Consider the following 24,706-nt stretch of genomic DNA (forward strand, 5'->3'; position numbering starts at 1 on the left):
AGCATCTTGGCCGGCGGGTTCGCCTGAGCACTCTTGGTCTCACCCTGGTCAGGGGAGCTCTGGAAGGAAACAGACACCAATCTGGATAAGCCGGAACCAACGTGGATAAGCTGGAACTTGGGCCACGAGACCCACATGGTTTTGTAACCCACTGGCTGGCTCTCACGTCCCTCGGGGGAGAGCAGGGGACTCACGAGAGATCACTCAGGACCCACCACCCTTGGCTCTGACCATCCGACCACCCCATATTTTAATCCCCGGGGGTTCCCCTGTCCACGGGCGAACCCATGCTCCTCAGCCTGGCCCGAGGCATGAGCATCGCCCAGCTGGATTATCCTCTCTGTGGGCTTCTCCCAGCCTCTGTGCCTTTGCATTGGCTGTTCCCTTGATTTGGGACACCCTCTTTGCTTGGCCCTTTCTGGCCCAATTCAGAAACCATGTCCTCTGTAGCACGTGCCAGACCACCTCCCTCCCGGGCTTGGACCACGCAACCGCCACCATGCTGAGCCTCCTGTGATACTGGTGTCAACAGAGAAGGCTGAGCGTAGGACAGGAGTAAAGGCCAGTTTTGAAGACAGGCAAACTGGGTTTGAATCCTAGTACAGCCATTTAACAGACTGGATAGTTCCAGGCAAGTTGCTTAACTCCTGTGTACTGGGATCTTGTTGGAAGAATCATGTGAAATGAGATGTGTGTAAAGTACGCAGCATGAGCTGGCACACAGGAGGTACCCTGGAGAAGGGACCGCATGCGTGTGTGCTAAGGGGTTCAGTTGAGTCCGACTCTGTGCGACTCTATGGACTATAGCTCTCTAGGCTCCTCTGTCCATGGGGATTCTCCAGGCAAGAATACTGGAGTGGGTTGCCATGCTCTCCTCCAGGGGATCTTCCCCACCCAGGGACTGAACCCAGGTCTCTTATGTCTCCTGCATTGGCAGGTAGATTCTTTACCACTAGTGCCACCTGGGAAGCCCAGAGAAGGGACCACATTGGTCTTATCCATCCCTTTCAAGACCTGTGGTGTTGACCATTCCCATGGACTTCAGTTCTTGCTCTATTCCTCAAGGACTGGGCTTAGGGATCCCAGATGTTACCTTGGAAACGAGGCTGGCCCTGTAGGCTGCCAGAGCCTTCAGATACTCCTTCTTCGCTGCTTCGGTCTTCCTCTTGTAGGCCTGAAAGATCCAAGATGTAGGTGATATCGGGGAGAGGTCAGGTGGTCAGCCTGAGCTCATAGGGCTGGTAACTGGCGTTAACCTCTGAGCTAGGTCTGCTTCTATCCCCGCCGCAGGCCCTTGAGGCGAAGCCACAGGCTTACAGCCAGTGGGTAGGAAAGCTGTGACCTGGACCCCAGACTTTCAGAGTTGGAGGCACACGATGGCTGGAGATGCTTGTTCCCATTTAACAGACGAGGCAGCAGAGGTCCAGTTTCCTCCCCCACTTAACCAAGTCGCTAGTGAACACAGCTACAGAACAGCCAAATGGGACCGGGCCTACCTCCCCAGTTTACAGATGGGCGAAGTGAGCCCAGTAGAGTCCTCAGCAGAGGCTGGGCAGAGGCTAGTTCCCCTAGTTCCAGAGGCTGGACCTGGTTCCAGACCTTCCAAGTCTGACTACAGAGCCTTGAGGGACGGCCCAGAAAGGGATGGGGGCTCACCTGCTTCTGCTCCTCTCCCAAGCTGTCCCACATGGAGGCCACGATTTTGGACACATCCCCGAAGGTCGCGCTGGGGTTCTGTCCCTTGATGGCAGCCTGAGTGTCTCTGAAGAAGAGTGCGTAGGCTGACACAGGTTTCTGTGGCTCATTGGGATCCTTCTTCTTCTTCTTCTTTGGGTTCTTGGCCTTTTTGCCAGGATCGGCTGAAGGTCTCTTTTCTCCCGACATCTGCCCGGGTGAGGGGAGTTAGAAAACCAGAGAAGCCCAGGACCTCCAGCTAACCGACCCAGCCTAGGCCGAGCTGGATCTTCCTTAGCTTTTCCCAGCTTGCCCAGCCCTCCTCACACATTGGCAATGCCCTGGCCACCCGCTGGGCTTGAATATACACACACACATAAATCACACACAAGCGAATGAGCACACATGCCCTGGGTACGAGCCCTGGGTTTTTCATTCAGAATGATGGTAAAGTTCATTCAAAAAAACACAAGAGAAAGAAACAAGTTACTGCCCTATACAGCAATAAAACCATCACCTCTGAGCCTTTAGTCTTTTCTGCTGCACAGAAGTCATTTGTGTCTCTACAGGGAAAAATTAATTTGCCTTGCAATCGAACAAAAATTGCTTACCTCTTCATCACTTTGCCCTCACCCCAAGTTAACATCTTCCTTTACAGAATGTAAAAGCCCCCATCAATAATGAGGGAGGAATCAAAAGGAAAGTATAATCTCCCAGAGAATCATCAGATAATTCTTGAGCCTGTTCGATAAGGCAGTGATATACATTGAAAGACTGTGCAGTTATCTGTTTTTGGACTATTTCCAAGTTTTGGATATATATATATCTTTTCTTAACACCTCTCCCTTCTTGTGATCACAAATAATCCCCAAAGATTATTCTTGATTGAATGAGACCGGTCTCTTCCACCACATTTCAGCTCTGCGACTTGGGGCAGGTGGCTTAGTCCCTCTGGCCCTCTTTGAAGTTGCTGGATGGGAGAGAGGTTAATGTAACTGTCAGCAGGGTGACCTCACCCTGGATACCTGGCCTCTGATGCAGTCAGACTCCAGGATCTCAGTACTGTGGGCACATGGCTTCCAGGATGGAGGGGGTGGGCACGTCCCCCACCGACTAGGACTCCCAGGCCACCCAAGGACCAGGGATTTTGGCCAAAGGCCATGGATCCTGCCATGAAGACTGTGGCTCTAATGCTCCAAGAAAATGAGGGTAATATCGTAAACTGATAAGGAAACCACGGGCCAGACTCAGGTCTGTGGGTCTGAGGGACAGTGAGGGGCAGTCTGTGGCCACATCAGTCCTATTCTTGAGTGTTTCTCTGCGGTCACCCACCTCTCCAAGCCTCAGTTCTGTCTGCCGAGCAGATGGGGCGTTGCGGGTGGTTTAGAGTACGTGTGCTAGAGCCAGACTACAATCACCTTCGTTTAAATCCTGGTTCAGTGACACCTGATAAGTCACTTGACCTCTCTGTGCCTCAGTTTCCCCACGTGGCAATCAGAGATAATAAAGCCACCTACCACATGGGGTTGTGATAAAGATTATATGGACTAATACCTGTCATGTCCTTAGAATAGTATCTGCCCCATGCAAGTGTTTTAGAAGGATTTGTTAAATACAAATTAAATTAAAAGTACCTCCTGCCTGGACTACAGTAGTGATCAAGTTACCCTGAGGATGAAGCTGGACCAGGATCCAGATGTGCCCACCCCAGCCAGGAGGTCAGGGTCTCTGATGGATGCCACAATTACTGCCCCAGGCCTCTTCAGGGACACCACGTGGAAAGAAGTGAGAGGCCCTTATGAAGAAGAAAGGGAGGCAGACATTGTGGGAGGGAGCAAGTCTTGATTTTACCAGTGGCTCAAGGAGAGACTGTGGGAGAGGCATTGTGGGAGATTCCGGGCAAGCACAGGCATCCTTGGCTTTGATGGGTCTCTGTTTCCTGCTCCAGTAAAACAAGATGCTCTTTGACAGGGAGGGAGGCTTGGGGTCAGTGCAAAGAAAGCTCAGGAGCTGGACAGGTGGTGAGTTCTCATTCCCTGGAATGTTCTTGAAGAAGCAGGACAACCCCTGGTTCCAGGGATCTGCAGGGGTCATGTCCGCAGTGGGGGGTTGTTTTTAATGCTCCCTCTCACAGTGATGCCCAGAGGTGCCCTGTGCTGGACCACACATCTCTGTGGTCCTCCTGAAAGGTCAGAGTGGCCACAAGATGTGGCCCTGAGGATCTTGCCATTGCCATCAATGCCACCAAAATGATCCACTGGCCATTGAGGAATAAGATGTCATCACGTTTTTCCAGAATTTTCCTTGTTTTCCGACAAAGGGGATAGTTATACTCTTGTAGTCTTTTCTAGAGGTAGGTGATGCCCATTTTCCCACAGGGCCTGTCCCTTGCTGATGGGAAGGCGTTCTAAGGCATCTGAAGCCTTTGCATCTCCATCCCCACGTACCTTGAAATGTGCCTCCGACTCCTCCTCCTGAGTTGAACTGGAGGGAGAGGGGGTCGCTGACTTGCTCCCTGGGGGTGACGGGGAGCTGTGGGCGATGCCGCTCCGGATGCCCATCTGAGAAATGAGCTGGGACTGGCTGAGGGCGCTCATGTGGCTGGCCAGCATCGCCGGGCGGCCCAGCAGGGGCCCTGGTCGGCCCGAGTCATAGGCAGCAACCTCCGAGTGGACCATCTCCTGGATCTAAGAGAGGAGGAGATTGCTTGCTGAGTTAGAAAGGGCCAGCACATCAGCATTGTCAGACTCAGAGGAGGCGGTCTGCTCTGACCTGTGGCTTCCTCAGGGACCCCTGCATGATTCGGTGCACCCCTGGGGGGCGCCATTCTGCTGCCAGTCACCCTGGACGTCTGGCCGGTCAGCATCTCAGCCCTCGTGAGAAAGCCCACTTCAGTTGTGAATAAGTTATTTGATGATATTGGATCTTCCCTCCTGAAACACGGTATATCTTTGCATTTATTCCCTGTACAGCATAACAGCAAAGAGCAGAGATGCTGGAAGCCGCCTGCACTTTGAAATCTGGTTCCGCTTGTACACTGGGTGACTTTGGCAAAGTTACTTAGCCTCTCTGTGCCTCAGTCTCTACATCTGAAAAATGTGGATAATGATTAAACCTACCTTCTAGGGGTGTTAAGGATTAAATATGCCTGGCACACGGTAAGCCCTATACTGTATAAGGGTTTGTTAAACACAAAAAATAAATAAATCCCTTAAGAACATTTGCACTTTCCCCCCGCCAACATAGGTCAGTAGTTTTCTTACTATCTATTCCCCAGGATATTTTCTAACTGGTTATTTTTGGAATATAAAGAAACTACTGAGTTTTACATACAGGCACTTCTCGTACTAATCATATTTAGAACAGTGTGTATTTTTCACCTAAAAATTATACATGTATATAGGTACACACACACTGTTCAGTGAAGCATACCAATTTACATATTCTTATAGTTATTTTTATTTCCTTTAAATTTGTGGTCAAATTCTAATTTCTAATATCTAGTATCTGTGTTTTCCTTTTCCTTTTTATTGGAGAAGTTCATCAGTTTTCTATTTTATTTTGTGGGATTGTTTTTTTTCCTCCTTAAAATAATCAAATCTCAAATCTGTTCATCAGGTCTACTCTTTCTCTGCTTTCTAATTCTTTATCTTTATTCATCTCTTTATAGTATCTTTATCTAATTCTTTTATATTTATTAATCTCTTCTGCTTTTGCAGTTTGGTTCGTGTTGCTTCCCCCTCAATTCTGAGTCACATTTTCAATTCATTATTTTCATCTTCAATGTTTAGAAATATGTTTCATGCTATGAATTTCCCTCTGAACATGACCTTAGCTTTTCCCAGACTTCATCTCATGAGATTTTCATTATTATCCTTTTTGATATACTTATTCCTAAATTTTATTTTTAATTTCCTCTCTCATGGAACCGATGTTTAAGAAGACTTTTGGAATTTCTGAGGTTAAAATTTTTTGTTGTTTCTTTCCTTTTTGCTATTCATTTCTTATAACAAAAGTGATCAAAGAATATAATCTGTACCATTTGTACTTTAGAGAATTTATTCTGGTTTCCTTGGGAACCCAAACATGCTTATTTTTTAACATTCTTTTTTTATTGTAGTAAAACATGCATAATGTGAAACTTACGTTTTAACTATTTTTAAGTCTACAGTTCAATGGCATCAAGTCCATTCATACAACCATCACCACCATCCAACCACAGAACTCTTTTCATCTGGCAAAACTAAATCTCGGTACCCCTTCAATACCCCTCCCCCCATTCCTGCTCATTCTGCCCCTGGCAACCACCCTTCTACTCTCTGTCTCTATGAGCTTGACTAGTCCAGGTACTTCACTTAAGTAGAATCATACAGTATTTATCCTTTTGTGTCTGGTTTATTCCACTCAGAGGCTTCCTAGGTGGCTCAGTGGTAAAGAATCTGCCTGTCAAGCAGGAGACATGGGTTCAGCCCCTGGGTCGGGAAGATTTCCTGGAGAAGGAAATAGCAATCCACCTCAGTACTCTTGCCTGGGAAATCCCATAGAGGAGCCTGGGGAGCTACAGTCTATGGGGTCGCAAAGAGTTGGACACGACTTAGCAACTAAACCACAACAGTATTCCAGTTGGCATAATGTTTTCAAGGCTGACTCATGTTCTCCCATGAGTCAAAATTTCCTCCCTTTTAAAGACTGAATACTAATTCCCTTGCATGAATATACTGGACTTCCCAGGTGGCTCAGTGGGTAAAAAACCCACCTGCAAGGCAGGAGGCACAGGAGACACAGGTTCAATCCCTGGGTTGGGAAGAGCCCCTCTAGGGGCATGGCAACCCACTCCAGTACTGCTGCCTGGAGAATCCCATGGACAGAGGAGCCTTGGGGGCTACAGTCCATAGGGTGGCAAAGAGCTGGACATGACTGAAGTGACTGAGCACACACATAAGCATGAATATACTATTTTCTTTATCCACTCATTTATCATCCATTTGGGTTGTTTCTACTTATTGTAAATGATGCTGCTTTGAACACTGTGGTACACATATCTGTTTGAGTCCCTGCTTTCTATTGGAGTATAGTTGCTTTACATTGCTGTGTTAGTTTCTGTTGTGGAGCAAACTGAGATCAGTTATACGTATACATGTATAATATACCCACTCTTTTCAAGATTCCCTTCCCATTTAGGTCACCACAGAGCACTGAGTAGAGTTCCCTGGGTTACACAGCAGGTTCTCATGAACCATCTATTTCATACATAGTAGTGATATATGTCAATCTCAATCTCCAAATTCTTCCCATCCCCCCAAAGATGTTTAAATTTTGTGTATTTTCACAGTATTTGGAGCTGTGTTTGCAGATTAATAGTGTAACATTTCTCTGTCCTGTCAGTGATGATTATTTCGATTCCTTTGGTTTGTCTAAAGTGAAAATAGAAGTCGCTCAGTTGTGTCCGACTATTTGTGACCCCATGGGTTATGCAGTCCATGGAATTCTCCAGGCCAGAATACTGGAGTGGGTAGCCTTTCCCTTCTCCAGGGTATCTTCCCAACCCAGGGATTGAACCCAGGTCTCCCGCAGTGCAGGCGGATTCTTTACCAGTTGAGCCACAAGGGAAGCCCAAGAATACTAGAGTGGGTAGCCTATCCATTCTCCAGTGGATCTTCCTGACCCAGGAATCGAACTGGGGTCTCCAGTGTTGCAGGCGGATTCTTTACCAACTGAGCTATCAGGGAAGCCCCTTCGTTTGTCTAAGTTGCCAATAACTTTTCTGCTTCCATCAAAATCTTTCTTTGAAGCTTTTGTTTTGGGAATCTGATATTGGTTTTTACATCTTACAATGTTGTTCAGCCACAGAAAAGAAGGAAACCCTGCCTTCTGTGGCAATGTGGACAGGCCTTGAGGGCATTATGCTGAGGGCGATGAGCGAGACAGAGAAAGACAAATCCTTTGTGTTCTTACTCCCACGTGGCTGGCTCAGTTGGTAAAGAACCTGCCTGCCAGTGCAGGTAGACATAAGAGATATGGGTTCAAGCCCTGGGTTGGGAAGATCCCCTGGAGTAGAAAATGGCAACCCACTCCAGTATTCTTGTTGGAAAATTCCATGGACAGAGGAGCCTGGCGGGTTACAATCCATGGGGTCACAAAGAGTCGAACACCACTGAGAGATTAAGCGTGCGCGCGCACACACACACACACACACACACACACAGTAGAACGTGGTTGCCAGAGGGTTGGGGGAAATGGGTGAAGGTTTTCAAAAGTTAAAATTTCTAGCTATATAATGATTAAATTCTGGGGACCGCATGTACAGTATGGTGATTATAACTAACAATACTCGTGTCCGACTCTGTGCGACCCCATAGACGCCAGCCCACCAGGCTCCCCCGTCCCTGGGATTCTCCAGGCAAGAACACTGGAGTGGGTTGCCATTTCCTTCTCCAATGCATGAAAGTGAAAAGTGAAAGTGAAGTTGCTCAGTCATGTCCGACCCTCAGCGACCCCATGGACTGCAGCCTTCCAGGCTCCTCCATCCATGGGACTTTCCAGGCAAGAGTACTGGAGTGGGGTGCCATTGCCTTCTCCAATTATATAGTTAAAAGCTGTTAAAATACAAGATCCTAAAAGTTATCACCACACACACACACACACAAACATTGATTGTGGTAATTATTTCACATTCCCTGGTGGCTCGGTTGGTAAAGAATCCGCCTGCAATGTGGAAGACCTGGATTTGATCCGTGGGTTGGGAAGATCCCCGGGCAGAAGGGAAAGGCGAGAATTCCATGGGCTGTATAGTCCATGGGGTTGCAAAGAGTTGGACACAATTGAGTGATTTTCACTTCACTTCACTTCATATACATGCATCAAATCATCAAGCTGTATCCCTTAAACTTAAATATGCTAAATCTCAATAATATCTCAATAAAGCTGGGAAAAATTTTAAACACTTTTAAAAAAGAGTAGCCTTTAATATCTATTCTCTAAGCACCCCTTTTCCATCCCAACATGTACACACCTTTCTTTCCATGAATTTTAAACAAGGGCCTGACATTATTTCTTCAAGGGCAAATTAGCCTTGGGGCTCTGTGTTTAGGGCTCGTCGTCTGTTTCTTTCTTTCTTTTTTTTCTTCCTGGCTGCCTGCTTTAGAATTCTTCAACCAGATATTCCTGACTCAGGAATTTAATATATGACCAACACTTGGTAATGGCAGACTTTGAATTTTTGCAAATTTTCTAAGTCTGAAATGCTCCCAAAGTTGTTCTAATTTGCACTGCCCTCTTTACTAGAGAAGTCAGACATCTTTTCATTTGTTTCCTGGACATCTGGGTTTCTGTTTGTACTACTGGTGGGGGTGTAAACTGGTAAGACACACACTTTAGGAAGCAATCGGATGATACATATCCTATAATCTAGCAAATCTACATCAAGATATAAAGAGCTTTCCCACATACACAAGAACACATATATACTGCAGAAAATTTGAAAGACTTTGAAATGGGCAAATGAATGCCCTTTCAATGGCATCCTAGGTGTTGGCTTAGGGTCATCTGTTTCTACAGGAATGTATACTTTTGTCTTTGACTAGGCTATGGGCTTCCCAGGTTGAGCTAGTGGTAAAGAACCTGCCTGCCAATGCAGGAGACATAAGAGACATGGGTTCAGTCCCTGGGTGGGGAAGATCCCCTGGAGGAGGGCACAGCAACCCATTCCAGTATTCTTGCCTGGAGAATGCCACAGACAAGGAGCCTGGCAGGCCACAGTCCATAGGGTTGCAGAGTCAGACACGGCTGAGTGACTGAGCATGCACACAGGCTATTTGCTGTTTCACAAATTTAGTTGTGACACGTGGGATCTTTAGTTCATCTAAACTCTTCATTGTGGCATGTGGGATCTAGTTCCCTGACAGGGATTGAACCCAGGCCCCCTGCACTGGGAGTGTGGAGTCTAAGCCACTGGACCACCAGGAAAATCCCCCTTGCCTTTTTTTTTTTTAAAGGTGTTTTTATTTTATTTTATTTGTTTTCTGTCTACAATGCATGTGGGATCTTAGCTCACCGACCAGGAGTCAAACCCACAACCCCACTTGCACACAACCCCCTGTGTTGGAAGTGTGAAGTCTTAACTACTGGACCACCAGGGAAGTCCCTATTTTACAACTTTGTAAGCTGTACAAAAATGAAATTAGTACTTATTTTTTATCATTAATTTTTTAAAGAAATTGTGGTAAAAGACACATAGGATTCCCCAGTGGCTCAGCAGTAAAGAAACCATTTGCAAGAGACCTGAGTTTGATCCCTGGGTTGGGAACGATCCCTTGGAGAAGGAAGTGGCAACCCACTCCAGTATTCTCACCTGGAAAATCCCATGGACAGAGGAGTCAGACATGACTGAGCACAGAAACCCACATGTAGGATAAGATTTATCATCTTAACGACTTTGAAGTACAGAGTTCAGTGGCATTCAGTATAGTCACATTGCTGTATTACTGTCACTACAATCCATCTCCAGAGCTCTTTTCATCTTGCGAATCTGAGACTCTGTATCTGTTAAGCCATAACTTCCTGATTCCTTCCTCCCTGAAGTCCGTGGCAGCCATTATTTTACTTCTTTGAAATTTGACTACTATTCTATGAATTTGATTACACTAGGTACCTCCTGAAGTGGAATCATACAGTTCATTTTCTTTTGTGACTGGCTTATTTCACTTAGCATAATATGCTAATGGTCATCCATGTTGTAGCATACATCAGACTTTCCTTCCTTTTAAAGGCTAAATAAAATTCCATTGTATGCATATACTGCATTTTGTTTATCCATTCATCTATTGATGGACACTCGGGTGCTTCTGCATTTTGGCCATTGTGAATAATGCTGCTATGAACGTGGATGTCCAAATACCTCTTCAAGACCCTGTTATCAATTCTTTTGGATATATACCCAGAAACAGAATTGTTGGCTCATATAGTGATTCTATTTTTAATTTTTGAGGAACTGCCATATTGTTATCCTAAGGGCTTGCACAATTTTATATTCCTACAAATAGTGAACAAGTGTTCTAGTTTTTCCACGTCCTTGCCAACACTTGTTTTCTCTCTCTCTCCCTTATTTATTTTTTTGATAGTAACCATCCTAATGGGTATGAGGTGAAATGCAACTGACTCTTGTGTATAAAAAGGCAAAAAATGTTGTCTCATAGAGGTACTAATTGATCTTACCATGTAGAAAAGAAGAACCTGAACATTATATTCTTGCTCTATAGATATCAATCAGTTTTGCAATTATTTCAGCTGAAATCTTATTTCAGCACTCTTGATTGCCTATATACGTACTTATTCATCAGATTCTCCTTTGAGCTGATTATAATATTTTACTGGCTTCTTCATTAATGAATAAATTAAATAATCTGATGTTTCATTTTATATTTATATGAGAGTTATGATATTAACTTTCAAAAATTACACACTACAACAAAGTTTGTTATGGCATCTTTTAACTTCAGAAAAATTGGAAATAATTTGAATGTTTGCTAGTTGGGAAATGGTGGAAATTTGTGATGTATTCACACAATGTAATTCTGTACAGAGTTCAAGCAAATGGCTTGGAGGCACACCTACCAATGACGATGAACTCAAACCAATACTGAGTGAAGAGTTTCAGAAGGACGCACACAGAAGAATAGCTTTATGTAGGCATTCAAGACGTAAAACATTACTATAAAGTGTTTATATAGGATCTGAATAGAGACTTTTAATTGTATCCAATTCTTCATGATCCCATGGACTATAGCCCACCAGGCTCATCAATCCATAGAATTTTCCAGGCCAGAATACTGGAGTGGGTAGCCATTCCCTTCTCCAGGGGATCTTCCCGACCCAGGGATGGAATTTGGGTCTCCTGCATTGCAGACAGATTCTTTACCACCTGAGCCACTAGGGAAGCCCAAAATGCATGAGACTTATAAAAATATAATAAAGGCCTAAAAACACCTTCTGTGGTGCAAGTGTGCTGAAGTCTTTACTCTGTGGATCCTGATTCCTCTCCTTCAGTAAACAACACACACAAGAATCCTTGTCTCAGACCTAAGGCATCCTCCATCTGGTCAACTGGTCTACCCTTTCTGCGGCAGCATCTCACTGGCATTGAATCACGCTCACTTCTTTCCCATCTTTAACTGAAAATCTCCCTTATTTCCAAGGCTCCTAAGGACTTCTGCCCCAACTTTCCCCAGAACAGTCAGCTTCCTCACTGTCACTAGGCCCTCCCCTCCCACCAGCAGCTGGTCATTTGGTACCCTCATTACTACCAATACCACTTAATCATCTTCATCTTCCTCACTACTGACCTCATCAGAGGAAGAAGAGGAGAAACTTCTGTTAAGCATTTAATATGTGCCAGAAGCAGTGCTAAGCTTTTCCATGTATGGCCCATTTAATCATCAAATAAGGTGGATAATATCATCATCCCCACTAAAGTCAAGACTCAGACAGGTTCAGAGACTTGCCCATGATCACACAGTTACTGCAGGTGGAGCTGGGTTTCCTCAGACCATTGTACTTTCTCTCTAAGCTATGACACCTTCCCCAAAGACACCCCTCAGTCCCTGACTCCAAGAACTGCTGCCTCTCCAGGCAGCCCTCTTCCCTCTGTCCAGGGCCTGGCTCCTGGTTGCCCAACTACCTAACCAGTTGCTCCTTTCTGGTCTTTTCCAGCCCACTCCTTCAACACTGGCATTCCTCTAGCTTTATCTGACTTTCCCTCCTTTCTTCCAGGCCCCCTGGGTGAGTCGTGGCTTCTGCATGGATGCCTACAAATAGGGGGCATTTCCCAGAGATGATTCCAAATTCCCATATCCTGCCTAAGAAAGTGTTTTGATTAAAGCCAATTTTAGAATTTGGAAGGAAAAAAGGTGAGCTCCCAGGAACAGTACACAGAAATGGTCAGACAATGTCAATACCTCCACACATTCTAGAATTCTCCATCAGCTCCCAGGACACTTTCCCCAATCAGAATTCACCCTGGTCTGCCCAACAGGTTGGAAAACCATTGCCTTTTGTCCTAATCAACTACAGCAGATGCTGTGAGGGGCCTGCCCATTTGCCCGTGGCCTACTTTGGAGGTCCCCCCGCCCGAGTCCAAGGGTTATTGTACCTGCTGATGGCTTCCTGCGTCTCCCTTCCTGAGAGTGTTTTCTGTCCACTGGAAGTGCTGAACCCAGAAGTAACCCTCAACCCCTGAGGGACAGCAGTTTGTGGATAAAATCTCGGCATTCCCCACTCAAGAGGACAATTCTAAGTTCCATCCCATACACTTCCTGGAGGGTCCGAAACAAGATTCCAATGGTCACAGTTCACCACCCTGCCCTTTCTTGGCTTTCTTCCCTTCCTGTCCCTCTTCCCTTCTTCCTTCCCAGAGCATCCTGGGATTACCCCCAAGCAAACTATGTGCACCCAAACATTTGTGTTGGAGTCTGCTTTATGGGGGATCCCAAATGGGGGTCACAAATTAAGACACCAGCCCTCCTCTTGGCTCCCAGCATGGCTTCCTCAAGCCCAGGTGCTCTGTTGGCCACCAGAGTGACCCTTCAGGAGTATAATTGTCTCTTCCCTTCTCAGAAGCTTCCAGTAGCTCCCTCACGACCTGCTGGCATGGTCCCACTCTTGTAGGATGCCCCCACCCCCTGCACCATCTCTTTCCTCCCAACCTCTCCAGGTTCTTCCCAAAGCTTCTTGGGACATGTGGTCTTCTTCCTAGAATGGAGACTGCTTCCCCCATGGCTCACTGGTCCTTTCCTCTGTATCATCATCTTCGAGGCTAATCTGAAACATCACCTCCTCAGAGAAGCCTTCCCTGACCTTTCCGCTCCTCCCTCCTTTGGCCACGACTTTTACCTGGGCCTTCCCCAAGGCTCATCCTGGTGGGGAGGGAGCATCTGCTTATGTGTAGTGATATAACGTGCTTCCCCAGCACCAAGCAGGTGGCCCAGGCCACAGCTGGCGCTTATGAGATGGCTGGTAACTAAATGAACCAAGCCTCCTGCTCGTCTCATGGAAACATATGGTCACGTCCAGGAGCCACATCTGAGCCTCTCCCGGAAGGATGAAACAGAGGAAATGGTAAGGTGGCGGCGCTGTGAACATAATTAGGTTCGCCTGGCTTAATAGATTCTCAGGGCTGCAGGACACAAAGGTGTTTTTCCGCAAAGCTTCATTTGCAATCGCTACGGAGAGCATCCCCGATGCCGAAGGCACCCCCACATAGCAGGGGGAGAAGCAATCACACCCGTCTCCTTCCCGCTTTCTGCTGATTCACGACCGCACATCCGCCCTGCTTCCTCTAAGGCAGGGACAAGGTGTCATTCAATATGACCTCACGCTCTGCCCAGGGACTTGGGAGTTTTTTTTTTCCTGGAGGCAAGAGTGGCTCTGCTTAATTCTCTTATTGAAACCTCTACCTCAGCTCCAAAGGGTCTGGAAACTTCTTATTTCTGAGCACAATCAAACCCCAAAGGAAAATGAACAAGCCACTGACCATCATTTTACAATCCCTTTCATAGTCTCAGAGGAGCTCTTTCCAACATATACTAATATCTCTGCTTCATAGAGGATGGTAAGAATAGTCATAATAATACCAATACTTACTGTCATAGTTAGTGAGTGTTATGTCCCAGGCACTGTGGTAGGAGCTTCATGAACAAACTTTGACATAAAGCCTCCTATTGTCTCCCTTTTATAATAAAGATGCTGAAACCCAGAGAGGGTAAGTAACTTTCCCAAGGTCACACAGCTAGGTAGTGGGAAAGTCAGAATTCTTGCTGTCTTCAAAGACTGAGATCATTTTACTGCATTTGCTGATTTTTTTTTAAATGTTTTTAAATTTTACTTACTTATTTTTGGCCCCACTGGGTCATCATTGCTGCACGCAGGCTTTTCTCTAGTTGTGGGGAGCAGGGCTACTCTAGCTGTGGTGTGCAGGTTTCTTACTGAGGTGGCTTCTCTTGTTGCAGAGCACAGGCTCAAGGGCACTCGGGCTTCAGTAGTTGCAGTTGGAGGGCCCTAGAGCATGGGCTCAGTAGTTGTGACACACAGGCTTAGCTTCCCTGCAGTGTACCCACAGATCTCAACACCTCTAATACGGGTGGAGGGTAATGAACCCGCTCTCACAGGGCAGCTGTAAGGAGCCAATGAAAAGAGAGCACTGTAGAGAACCTGGCACATAGTAGGTCTTCAACCTGAGAGGTTTCCTTTCCTTCATGCCCTCATGGACTTGCTCAGGGTGTAAGCTTGAATTGGATCTCAACTGGGCTAAGAGGGCAGAAGCAATGGCAGTTTCTGGAATATGAGAGAAATATGCAAGAAGCCAAGAGGAGGCACTGATGACAATAAAAATAACAGCACAAGGCCTGGCACAGGGCTGGTGCTTCAAAGATATTTGTCATAGTTGTTAGATAAGGAGTTGGGAAACTTCTTTTGTAAAAGGCCAGATACTAAATATTTTAGGCTCTGTGGACCAGATGCAAGTACTCAATTTTGCCATTATAGCACAAAAGGCAGTCACAGACAATAAGTCAACGAATGGGCATGGCCACGTTTCAATAAAACTTTATTTATAAAAACAATTGGAGGGCCAGGTTTGACTTATAGACATGGATTGCCAACCCCTTGAATGCTGTTAAGTAAATAGAAATGGTGATAGAAGCACTACTCTGTATTTGGCAGTTAACATCTGCCAGGCACTGACCTGACTACATTTCATTCTCACCCAGTCATGGGAGGAAGGTGTGTTTATCAGGAGCATTTTACAGAGGAGGAAGCTGAGGCTCAGTAAAGTGCCTGAGGTCAACAGTGGTAAGTGGCAGAGCTGGGATTTGAATTAAGGGTTGACTAGTTCCCTGTGTCTTCAGGTACTACCTCACCCTCCTGCTCAGCCATGTCCTAGAACACAGCTGCTCAGTGTGCTGCCCTGGGCCTAACCCTGCCCTGGCCATTGCTGCGCTTTTGCTCTGTCTGACTCATATCACAGCCTCTCTTTCAAATCAGAAAGGTCTGGAAGAGTGGCAGAGACCTTTGGCCATTGTCCTCTGACTTTGAGCTTCCGTGGCTGTCTTGAGCCTCTTTCTCATGTCCTTGACTGAGCCTCTGCCTTCAGCTGCCCTCATCAGAACTGCCTCTGTGGTCCTTTTACTTGTCTAGTCCTCCTCCTGTTACTCATTCATTCAACAAACCTGCCCTGAGGGCTGCTATGTCTGAGATCCTGGGATAGAACCAGGGGACTAAAAACACCCTACCTGGAATGCACAGTCTGATGGGGAAGGCAAAGATGTAGCCACACAGTTTCAACCGGGGCAATAGCATGGTTGTGTAGGAGGATCAGGGAGGGGGACAGAGAGGAGCCCCTCCAATGGCTGGAGAGCCAGCAAACCTTCCCACAAGAAAGACTCTGAGCTGCTCCTGGAGAGGAGGTCTGCAGAAGACAAGAGCGGGGGGATGGTGTTGCCACATGCGCAAAGGCACAGAGGCATGGAGCAGTGTGATGGCTCACCGCGTACCCAGACATCTGACCAAACATTATCCTGGATGTGTCTGTGAGGGTGAGATTCTGGATGAGATTAACTCTGAACCAGCAGATTGAGTAAGCAGCCTGCCTTCCCCAACATGGGTTCAATTCAGTTCAGTTCAGTTGCTCAGTCGTGTCCTACTCTTTGCAACTCCATGGACTACAGCACACAACGTGGGTGGGTATCATCTAATTAACTGAAGACTCAAACAGAACAAAAAGGCTGAGCAAGCTGGATTTAGAAAAGGCAGAGGAACCAGAGATCAAATCGCAACATCTGCTGGATCATCGAAAAAGCAAGAGAGTTCCAGAAAAACATCTATTTCTGCTTTATTGTCTACGCCGAAGCCTTTGACAGTGTGAATCACAACAAACTGTGGAAAATTCTTCAAGACAGGGGAATGCCAGACCACCCGATCTACCTCCTGAGAAATCTGTATGCAGGTCAAGAAGCAACAGGTAGAACTGGACATGGAACAACAGACTGGTTCCAAATTGGGAAAGGAGTACATCAAGGCTATATATTGCCACCCTGATTATTTAACTTATATGCAGAGTACATCATGCAAAATGCTGGGATGGATGAAGCCACAAGCTGGAATCAAGATTACCAGGAGAAATATCAATAATGTCAGATACGCAGATGATATCACCCTTATCACAGAAAGAGAAGAACTAAGCAGCCTCTTGATGAAAGTGAAAGAGGAGAGTGAAAAAGCTGGCTTAAAACTCAACATTCAGAAAATGAAGATCATGGCATCTGGTCCCATCATTTCATGGCAAAGAGATGGGAAAACAAAGAAAACAGTGAGAGATTTTATTTTCTTGGGCTCCAAAATCACTGCAGATGGTGACTGCAGCCATGAAATTAAAAGATGTTTATTCCTTAGAAGAAAGGCTATGACCAACCTAGACAGCATATTAAAAAGCAGAGACATTATTTTACCAACAAAAGTCCATCTAGTCAAAGCTATGGTTTTTCCAGGAGTCATGTATGGATGTGAGAATTGGACTATAAAGAAAGCTGAGCGCTGAAGAATTGATGCTTTTGAATTGTGGTGTAGAAGACTCCTGAGAGTCCCTTGGACTGCAAGGAGATCCAGCCAGACAATCCTAAAGGAAATTAGTCCTGAATATTCATTGGAAGGACTGATGCTGAAGCTGAAACTCCAATATTTTGGCCACCTGATGCAAAGAACTGACTCATTGGAAAAGACCCTGATGCTGGGAAAGATTGAAGGTGGGAGGAGAAGGGGACGATAGAGGATGAGATGGTTGGATGGCATCACCAATGCGATGGACATGAGTTTGAGCAGTTCCGGTATTTGGTGATGGACAGGGAAGCCTGGCGTGCTGCAGTCCACGGAGTCACAAAGAGTTGGACACAACTGAACGACTGAACTGAACTGAACTGAAGAGGGAGCCTGCCTCCTGAGTGCTGGGACATCAGAGCCACACCGCCAACTCTCCTGGGCCTCCAGCCTGCTGACCACAGATCCTGGGAAGAGCAGGAGATGAGGATAAAGGGGTAGTGGAGGCTAGGATGTGCAGAGCCGAGTTGCGGGGATGGTGCCTGCCAGATGAGAGCTTCAGGCAGAGGTGGGTCAGAAGCTAGGTCTGTGTACTGACAGCCACCAGGGTGTCCTGTGATTTACAGCAGAACCTACTTCCTGGAGGAAAGCTGTCCCAGGGCTCTGAGAAGCAGCAGAGACCCTGTAAGGCAGTTTCCCATCGCTGTTGTAACAGATTACCACAAACGAACACGAACTCATTACTGTACAGTTCTGGAGGCCAGAATCCATCTCACTGGGCTAAGCTCAAGGTGTGGGTAGGGCTGGTATGTCTCCGTGATTGTTTTTCTTTAGGATGGATGTGGTCCTTATTCTTAGGCTCACGACTTTGCATCACATGGCCTTTTCTCTCTCTGCTTCCATTGTCACATCAGCTATTCCCAATGCTGGACCCCCCTGCCTGCCTCTTATAAGGACTCTTGCTTACATCATTGAAGTGAAGTGAAGTGAAGTTGCTCAGTAGTGTCCGACTCTTTGAGACCCCGTGGACTGTAGCCCACCGGGTTCCTCCGTCCATGGGATTCTCCAGGCAAGAATACTGGAGTGGGTTATCGTTTCCTTCTCCAGGGGATCTTCCCAAACCAGGGATCGAACCCAGGTCTCCTGCATTGCAGGCAGACGCTTTTAATCTCTGAGCCACATTCAGTTCAGTTCAGTTCAGTCTCTCAGTCGTGTCAGACTCTTTGTGACCCCATGAATCGCAGCACGCCAGGCCTCCCTGTCCATTACCATCTTGCGGAATTCACTCAAACTTATGTCCATCGAGTTGGTGATGCCATCCAGCCATCTCATCCTCTGTCGTCCCCTTCTCCTCCTGCTCCCAATCCCTCCCAGCATCAGAGTCTTTTCCAATGAGTCAACTCTTCGCACGAGGTGGCCAAAGTACTGGAGTTTCAGCTTTAGCATCATTCCTTCCAAAGAACACCCAGGGCTGTTCTCCTTTAGGATGGACTGGTTGGATCTCCTTGCAGGCCAAGGGACTCTCAAGAGTCTTCTCCAACACCACAGTTCAAAAGCATCAATTCTTTGGCATTCAGCTTTCTTCACAGTCCAACTCCCACATCCATACATGACCACTGGAAAAACCATAGCCTTGACTAGACAGACCTTTGTTGGCAAAGTAATGTCTCTGCTTTTCAATATGCTATCTAGGTTGGTCATAACTTTTCTTCCAAGGAGTAAGCGTCTTTTAATTTAATGGCTGCAGTCACCTTCTGCAGTGATTTTGGAGCCCCCCCAAATAAAGTCTGATACTGTTTCCACTGTTTCCCCATCTGGGTCCATCCAAATAATCCAGAATAATCTCCCCATCTCAAGGTTTAAACTTAATCACATCTGCAAAATCCCTTTTGCTGTATAAGGTAATATATTTAAAGGCTTCCAAGATTTGGACATGGCCATCTCGGAGAGGGTGTTCTTTAGTTACCGCACCCCAGAATCAGTGATGTGGAAAGTCACAACCAAAGCTCCCCAAGATCGACATTTCCAGAGATACAGCGCTCTCTGAGGCATCCTCAGGCTTTAAGAGTCAAATATCAGAAAACTCTTTTCTTGGCCATGCCAGGCAGCATTCGGGATCTTTGTTCCCCAACCAGGGATCGAACCTGTGTTCCCTGAAGTGGAAGCACAGAGTCCTAACCACTGGACAGCTAGGAATCACAGAAAGCTTTTTTTTTTTTTTAAGAAAAAAACTCCATACGTCAGTGTCTCTTTTGCTGTCCAGAGGGATGGTATGGGGAGGGAGGAGGGAGGAGGGTTCAGGATGGGGAACACATGTATACCTGTGGTGGATTCATTTTGATATTTGGCAAAACTAATACAATTATGTAAAGTTTAAAAATAAAATTAAATTAATTAAAAAAAATAAAATAAAATAAAAAAAAGAAAGAAAAAAACTCCAGCACGAGGACTTCCCTGGTGGTCCAGTGGTTAAGAATCTGTCTGCCAGTGCAGGAGATACAAGTTCAATCCCTGGTGGTAGAACTAAGATCCCACATGCTTCAGGGCAATGAAGCCTGTGCACCACAAACTATTGTGCCCATGCTTTAGCGCCTGCAAGCCGCAACAAGAGAAGTCACTGCAATGAGAAGCCTGTGCCCTGCAACTAGAGAGCCCCCGCTCGCCGCAACTAGAGAAAACCCATGAGTTGGAATGAAGACCCAGTGCAGCCAAAAATAAATAAAGTATAAAACTCCAGCACAGAAGAGATAGGGAGCCAATAGGAAGCGTTCCTCAGCGCCTGCCTCTTGCCCTGAAGCCTCATCAGCAAGTATTTCTAATAAACTTTCATGCTTGGCGGGAGATCCGTCACACACTGACAAATTTCTCCAGAAATCTGAGATGTCTTGTTCAGAGTAATAGCTACAGTGCCCAGGTGCCCAGCTGCTATTGTAAAATCAGTAAGCATTTAATTGAAACAAACGACTATAATAATAGTACATTATCCCTGCAGGCCGAGCACCATCACAGTTTTAATTATTGAGTTAAGCGTCAGACTAATTTATTCTTGAAAGCAACAGCCCCATTCCTGGTTACAGTGATCATCCCGTTATGAATATGTAGGCACCAGCAGGGAAGGATCTAAATGGAAAGCCATTTGTCCTCTTAGGGGCTGGTTTTGTCTTTGAAGAAAGGTTTGCAAACACAGGATGCTGAGACACTGGGATTGTCCTGCTGGGGGTGTGAGATTTCTGCTGGGTTGGGATTTCTCCCAGGGGGTGTGGTCCTCAGGCTTCCCCTATCTAGGATGTAGGCTCTTACTCCTCTGGATGGAGCCTGCACTAGCCCCCAGCTTCACTCTGAGTTAAGGCCTGAGTCTTAACCAAGTTATATGCTTCTGGACCCGGAGAAGAGAATGACAACCCACTTCAGTATTCCTGGGGCTTCCTGGTTCAGAGGGTAAAGAGTCTGCCTGCAAAGTGGGAGACCCTGGGTTGGGAAGATCCCCTAGAGAAGGGAATGGCTACCCATTCAGGTATTCTTGCCTGGAAAATTCCATGGACAGAGGAGCCTGGTGGGCTACAGTCCATGGGGTTGCAGAGAGTTGGACACGACTGAGTGATTAACACTTTCACTTACATTTCACGCTTCTGAAACAACCCACCACCATCACTTCCACGCATACCACTCTGGTCTCTCCCTATTGCTTTTTCCTCATTCATTCCACTCCGCACCCGTACCTCCTACCATCCCTTGCACATCGAAGCTCAGGGCCCTCCTCTAGCTCAGTGTGATGCCCCCTAGTGGACATCTGCCAATATATGGAGATACTTTCAGTTACGATAGGAGACCTGGGTTCGATCCCTGGGGTTGGGAAGATCGTCTGGAGAAGGGAAAGGCTACCCATTCCAGTATTCTAGCCTAAAGAATTCCAGGATCACAAAGAGTCAGACATGACTGAGTCACTTTCAGTTTCACTTTTTTTTCAGTTAACGACTAGGAGATGCTACCGGCATCTAGTAGGCTGGTTGTTGTTCGGGAGCTAACTTGTGTCCAGCACTTTGTGACCCAACGGACTGCAGCATGCCAGCCTTCCCTCTCTTTCACCATCTCCTGGAGTTTGCTCAGACTCACGTTCATTGAGTCAGATGTCCATTGAATAGGCCAGGGATGCTGCTAAACATCCTACTAGGCATAGAACAGCCCCCCGCCATGGAGAACTACCCAGCCCCATATGTCAAGAGTGCCAAGGGCGGGCCGCTTGGAAGTTAGCCATCGCCTTTGTTCGGATGTTCCTCCCCACCTGCAGGAACACCTACCTGCCTTACTCCCTCATCTCTTTCCAGTCTTCGTTCAAACCTCCCCTTACCTGAGGCCTTCCCTGACCATCCCACCTAACACTGCAACCTGTCCCCACCCCACCCCTCCTGCCTTCCCAAGCCCCTTTGGATCGATCACTCTTCTTTGTCTTCCTTCCAAAGCGCTGACCACCAGTGAACACACCATCCGACTTCTTCGTTAATTGTCTTTCTCATCGTGCTCCCCCTGCCAGGATGTACTTTCCACATGAGCAGACAGCTGTGTTTTGTTCACAGGTGTTTGTACTGGAAGAGCACTTGCCACAGAGCAGGCTGTTGGTTGAGTGAATTGTCTGCTCAGTCTCCTTCTTCCTTTACCTCCTACATCTACTCCGCCTCCAGGTCAGGCAAGGCCACCTCCTCCTCATCTCCCACATCCACCCCTCTTGCTCAGCTTCAGAGCCTGGGATAATTAATTTTATTTATTTACTTATTTGGGGGGCTGCACTCGTCTCTGTTGCTGCTCAAAGGCTTTCTCAAGTTGTGGCGAGCGAAGGCTACTCTCTAGACACAGTGCATGGGATTAGTTGCCCCGAGGCATGTGGGATCTTCCTGGACCAGGGATCGGACCCATATCCCCTGCATTGACAGGCAGATTCTTAACAACTGGACCACCAGGGAAGTCCCTGGGATAATTAATTTTATGTGTCAACTTGACTGGGCTAACAGATGCCCAGGTGCTGGTAAAATGTTATTTCTGGGTGTCTGTGAGGGTGTTTCCAGAAGTGATTAGCATTTGAAATCTGTCTGCTGAGTGAAAAAGAAGGCCCTCCTCAACATAAGTGGGCATCAGACAGTCCACTGAGGACCTGAATAGGACAAAAAGACAGAGGAAGGGCGAACTCTCTCTTCTTGAGCGGGGACATCCATCTTCTCCTGCCCTCAGTCACTGGGGCTCATGATTTCAGGTCTTTGGACTTGGACTGAATTATATCATCAGCTTTCCTGGTTCTTTAGCCAGCAGACGGCCGATTATGGGACTTCTCGGCCTCTAAAACCACAAAAGCCAATTCTTATAATAAGTTTCCTCTTCCATGTATCTATCTACATCCTGTTGGTTACGTCTCCTTGGAGAACCCTGACTGGCACATAGCTCATTTCTTTTTCCTGGACAATGAAACATCTCTTGCTGGGCTGCCCAGGGGTGTCTCCAGCAAGCATTTTGGGGGTTACTCCCATGTACCACAAGCGATGTTCTTGGTTCCTTGAGGGAAGAAACTGAGGCCTGTGATCTGTCAAAGTCCCAGGGTCCAGAGGGCACTGCCTCTGAGCCACAGACCCTGGGACACAGGGAAGGCAGGTACAGGCCCTGTCATTCAGGAAAGGCCACCAAATCTAGCAGAGGGACAGCTGAGCGAACCATGTGAATCCGTGATTTACTATTAATGCACTCGCCCATTCAACAAGTGCAGTGTGTCCCCTATAACCTGCGCTCCCGGGACACAAACTACCCCATCCCTGTGAACGGGCGGAGGGGGCACCACGTGGAAGCCCTGCTCACGCACAGGTGATTCTTCTAGAGCGTGAACATTTTGTGCCACCAAGGAACAGCCTCAGACTGCAGACGATGCTAATCCAGCCGAACTCAGAGAGCAGTGGAGGAGTCAGCTGTGCTCCCCTGGCCCACGGGCCCCACCATCTAACTCTCATCCCATCTGGCCACACATCCTGGCATGAAAGTGTCTCCCAGTCTTTGTGCATTTTGCTGTAACCCAGTGGTGAAGAGGTATCTTTACACACCCTTCCATCAAGCCACCCTCCCAGTTCTCACTGAGAGTTTATGTGGTAAGGGTTTAACACGAATCTATCCACTGTGCAAGAATCTGCATTAGGGATTATTGCTGCTGCTGCTGCTGCAAGTCGCTTCAGTCATGTTTGACTCTGTGTGACCCCATAGACGGCAGCCCACCAGGCTCCCCCGTCTCTGGGATTCTCCAGGCAAGAACACTGGAGTGGGTTGCCATTTCCTTCTCCAATGAAAGTGAAAAATGAAAGTGAAGTCACTCAGTCATGTCCGACACTTAGCGACCCCATGGACTGCAGCCTACCAGGCTCCTCCGTCCATGGGATTTTCCAGGCAAGAGTACTGGAGTAGGGTGCCATTGCCTTCTCCGAGGGATCATTACAATTCTCTAACTACAAAGCTTCAGAGGTCTTGAGAGCCCTGTTTTTCCCATAAGCTCTGTTTTTAGGATTTTGTAGCATCTCTCATCACAGAAGAACCATCTATATTGATTGTGTGTGTGCATGCATGCTCAGTCATGTCCAACTCTTGCGACCCCATGGACTGTAGCCTGCCAGGCTCCTCAGTCCATGGGATTTCCCAGGTAAGAATACTGGAGTGGGTTGCCATTTCCTACTCCAGGGAATCTTCCCAGACCAGGGATCGAACCAGCATCTCCTGCATTCAGGTGGATTCTGTACAGATTCTGAGACATGCAGGAAGCCCATGTGTATGGACTAGGTATCTGGTATGTGCTCAGCTCTGTACTGGGGATTCACAGTGATTAATACAGGTGTGGTTTCTGCCCCACGGAGCTGACAGTCTTATGGAGGAGACACATTGATCAATTCCGCGCCTAAATCAAGGTGCAGTCACAACAGTGATGGGGCTGAAAGGAAAGCCAAGGCCACAGGGATCTAGTTTGAGGCAGACTGGAAATCCAGAAAGGAATCCAGAAAGCCTGGCTGGGATGAAGGAGAGTGGGGAGGGGTAAGAAGGGCAGGGAAGGATGAGACTGAGATGCAAGAAGGGGCCAGGCTGGAGCAGGACTGGAATGCCAAGTGAAGGCCTTCAGATTTCATTCCATCACTGGGAGTCCAGTAAAGCAGATCAGCGACTTGAATTTTACAAAGGCGAGCTTGGCTGCTATGTGGCAGGTGGCAGCTCCCAGGTAAAAGGTGACACAACCACCATCACAGATTCAGGAAGATGGAAAGTAAGAGATGGCTATCAGAGACACAGAGGGAGAGAGGCAGGATTCGGGACAGGTCATGGCAAAGGGTCAAGGATGACACTGGACAGCCAATGATGTTCCTGGACTGGTCACAAGGGAGAAAAGGCAGGTCCAGCCACGTGGGGAAGAGCAGACAGCTGTGAACAGGCCGAGCTC

At 47.1% G+C, this 24,706-nt stretch overlaps 1 protein-coding gene across 1 annotated transcript in view; it reads right to left on the bottom strand.

The window, feature by feature from the left end:
* Window positions 1-24,706, bottom strand: part of TOX2 (TOX high mobility group box family member 2) — a 95,355-nt gene that overhangs the window by 3,165 nt on the left and 67,484 nt on the right. The window contains 4 exon segments of the mRNA XM_010829127.1: window positions 6-59; window positions 1,094-1,174; window positions 1,657-1,884; window positions 4,122-4,361. Of these exon segments, the coding sequence (XP_010827429.1) occupies window positions 6-59; window positions 1,094-1,174; window positions 1,657-1,884; window positions 4,122-4,361 (603 nt within the window).

The sequence above is a fragment of the Bison bison genome, unplaced genomic scaffold (assembly GCF_000754665.1).
Source record: "Bison bison bison isolate TAMUID 2011002044 unplaced genomic scaffold, Bison_UMD1.0 scf7180017864500, whole genome shotgun sequence".
NCBI lineage: Eukaryota > Metazoa > Chordata > Mammalia > Artiodactyla > Bovidae > Bison > Bison bison.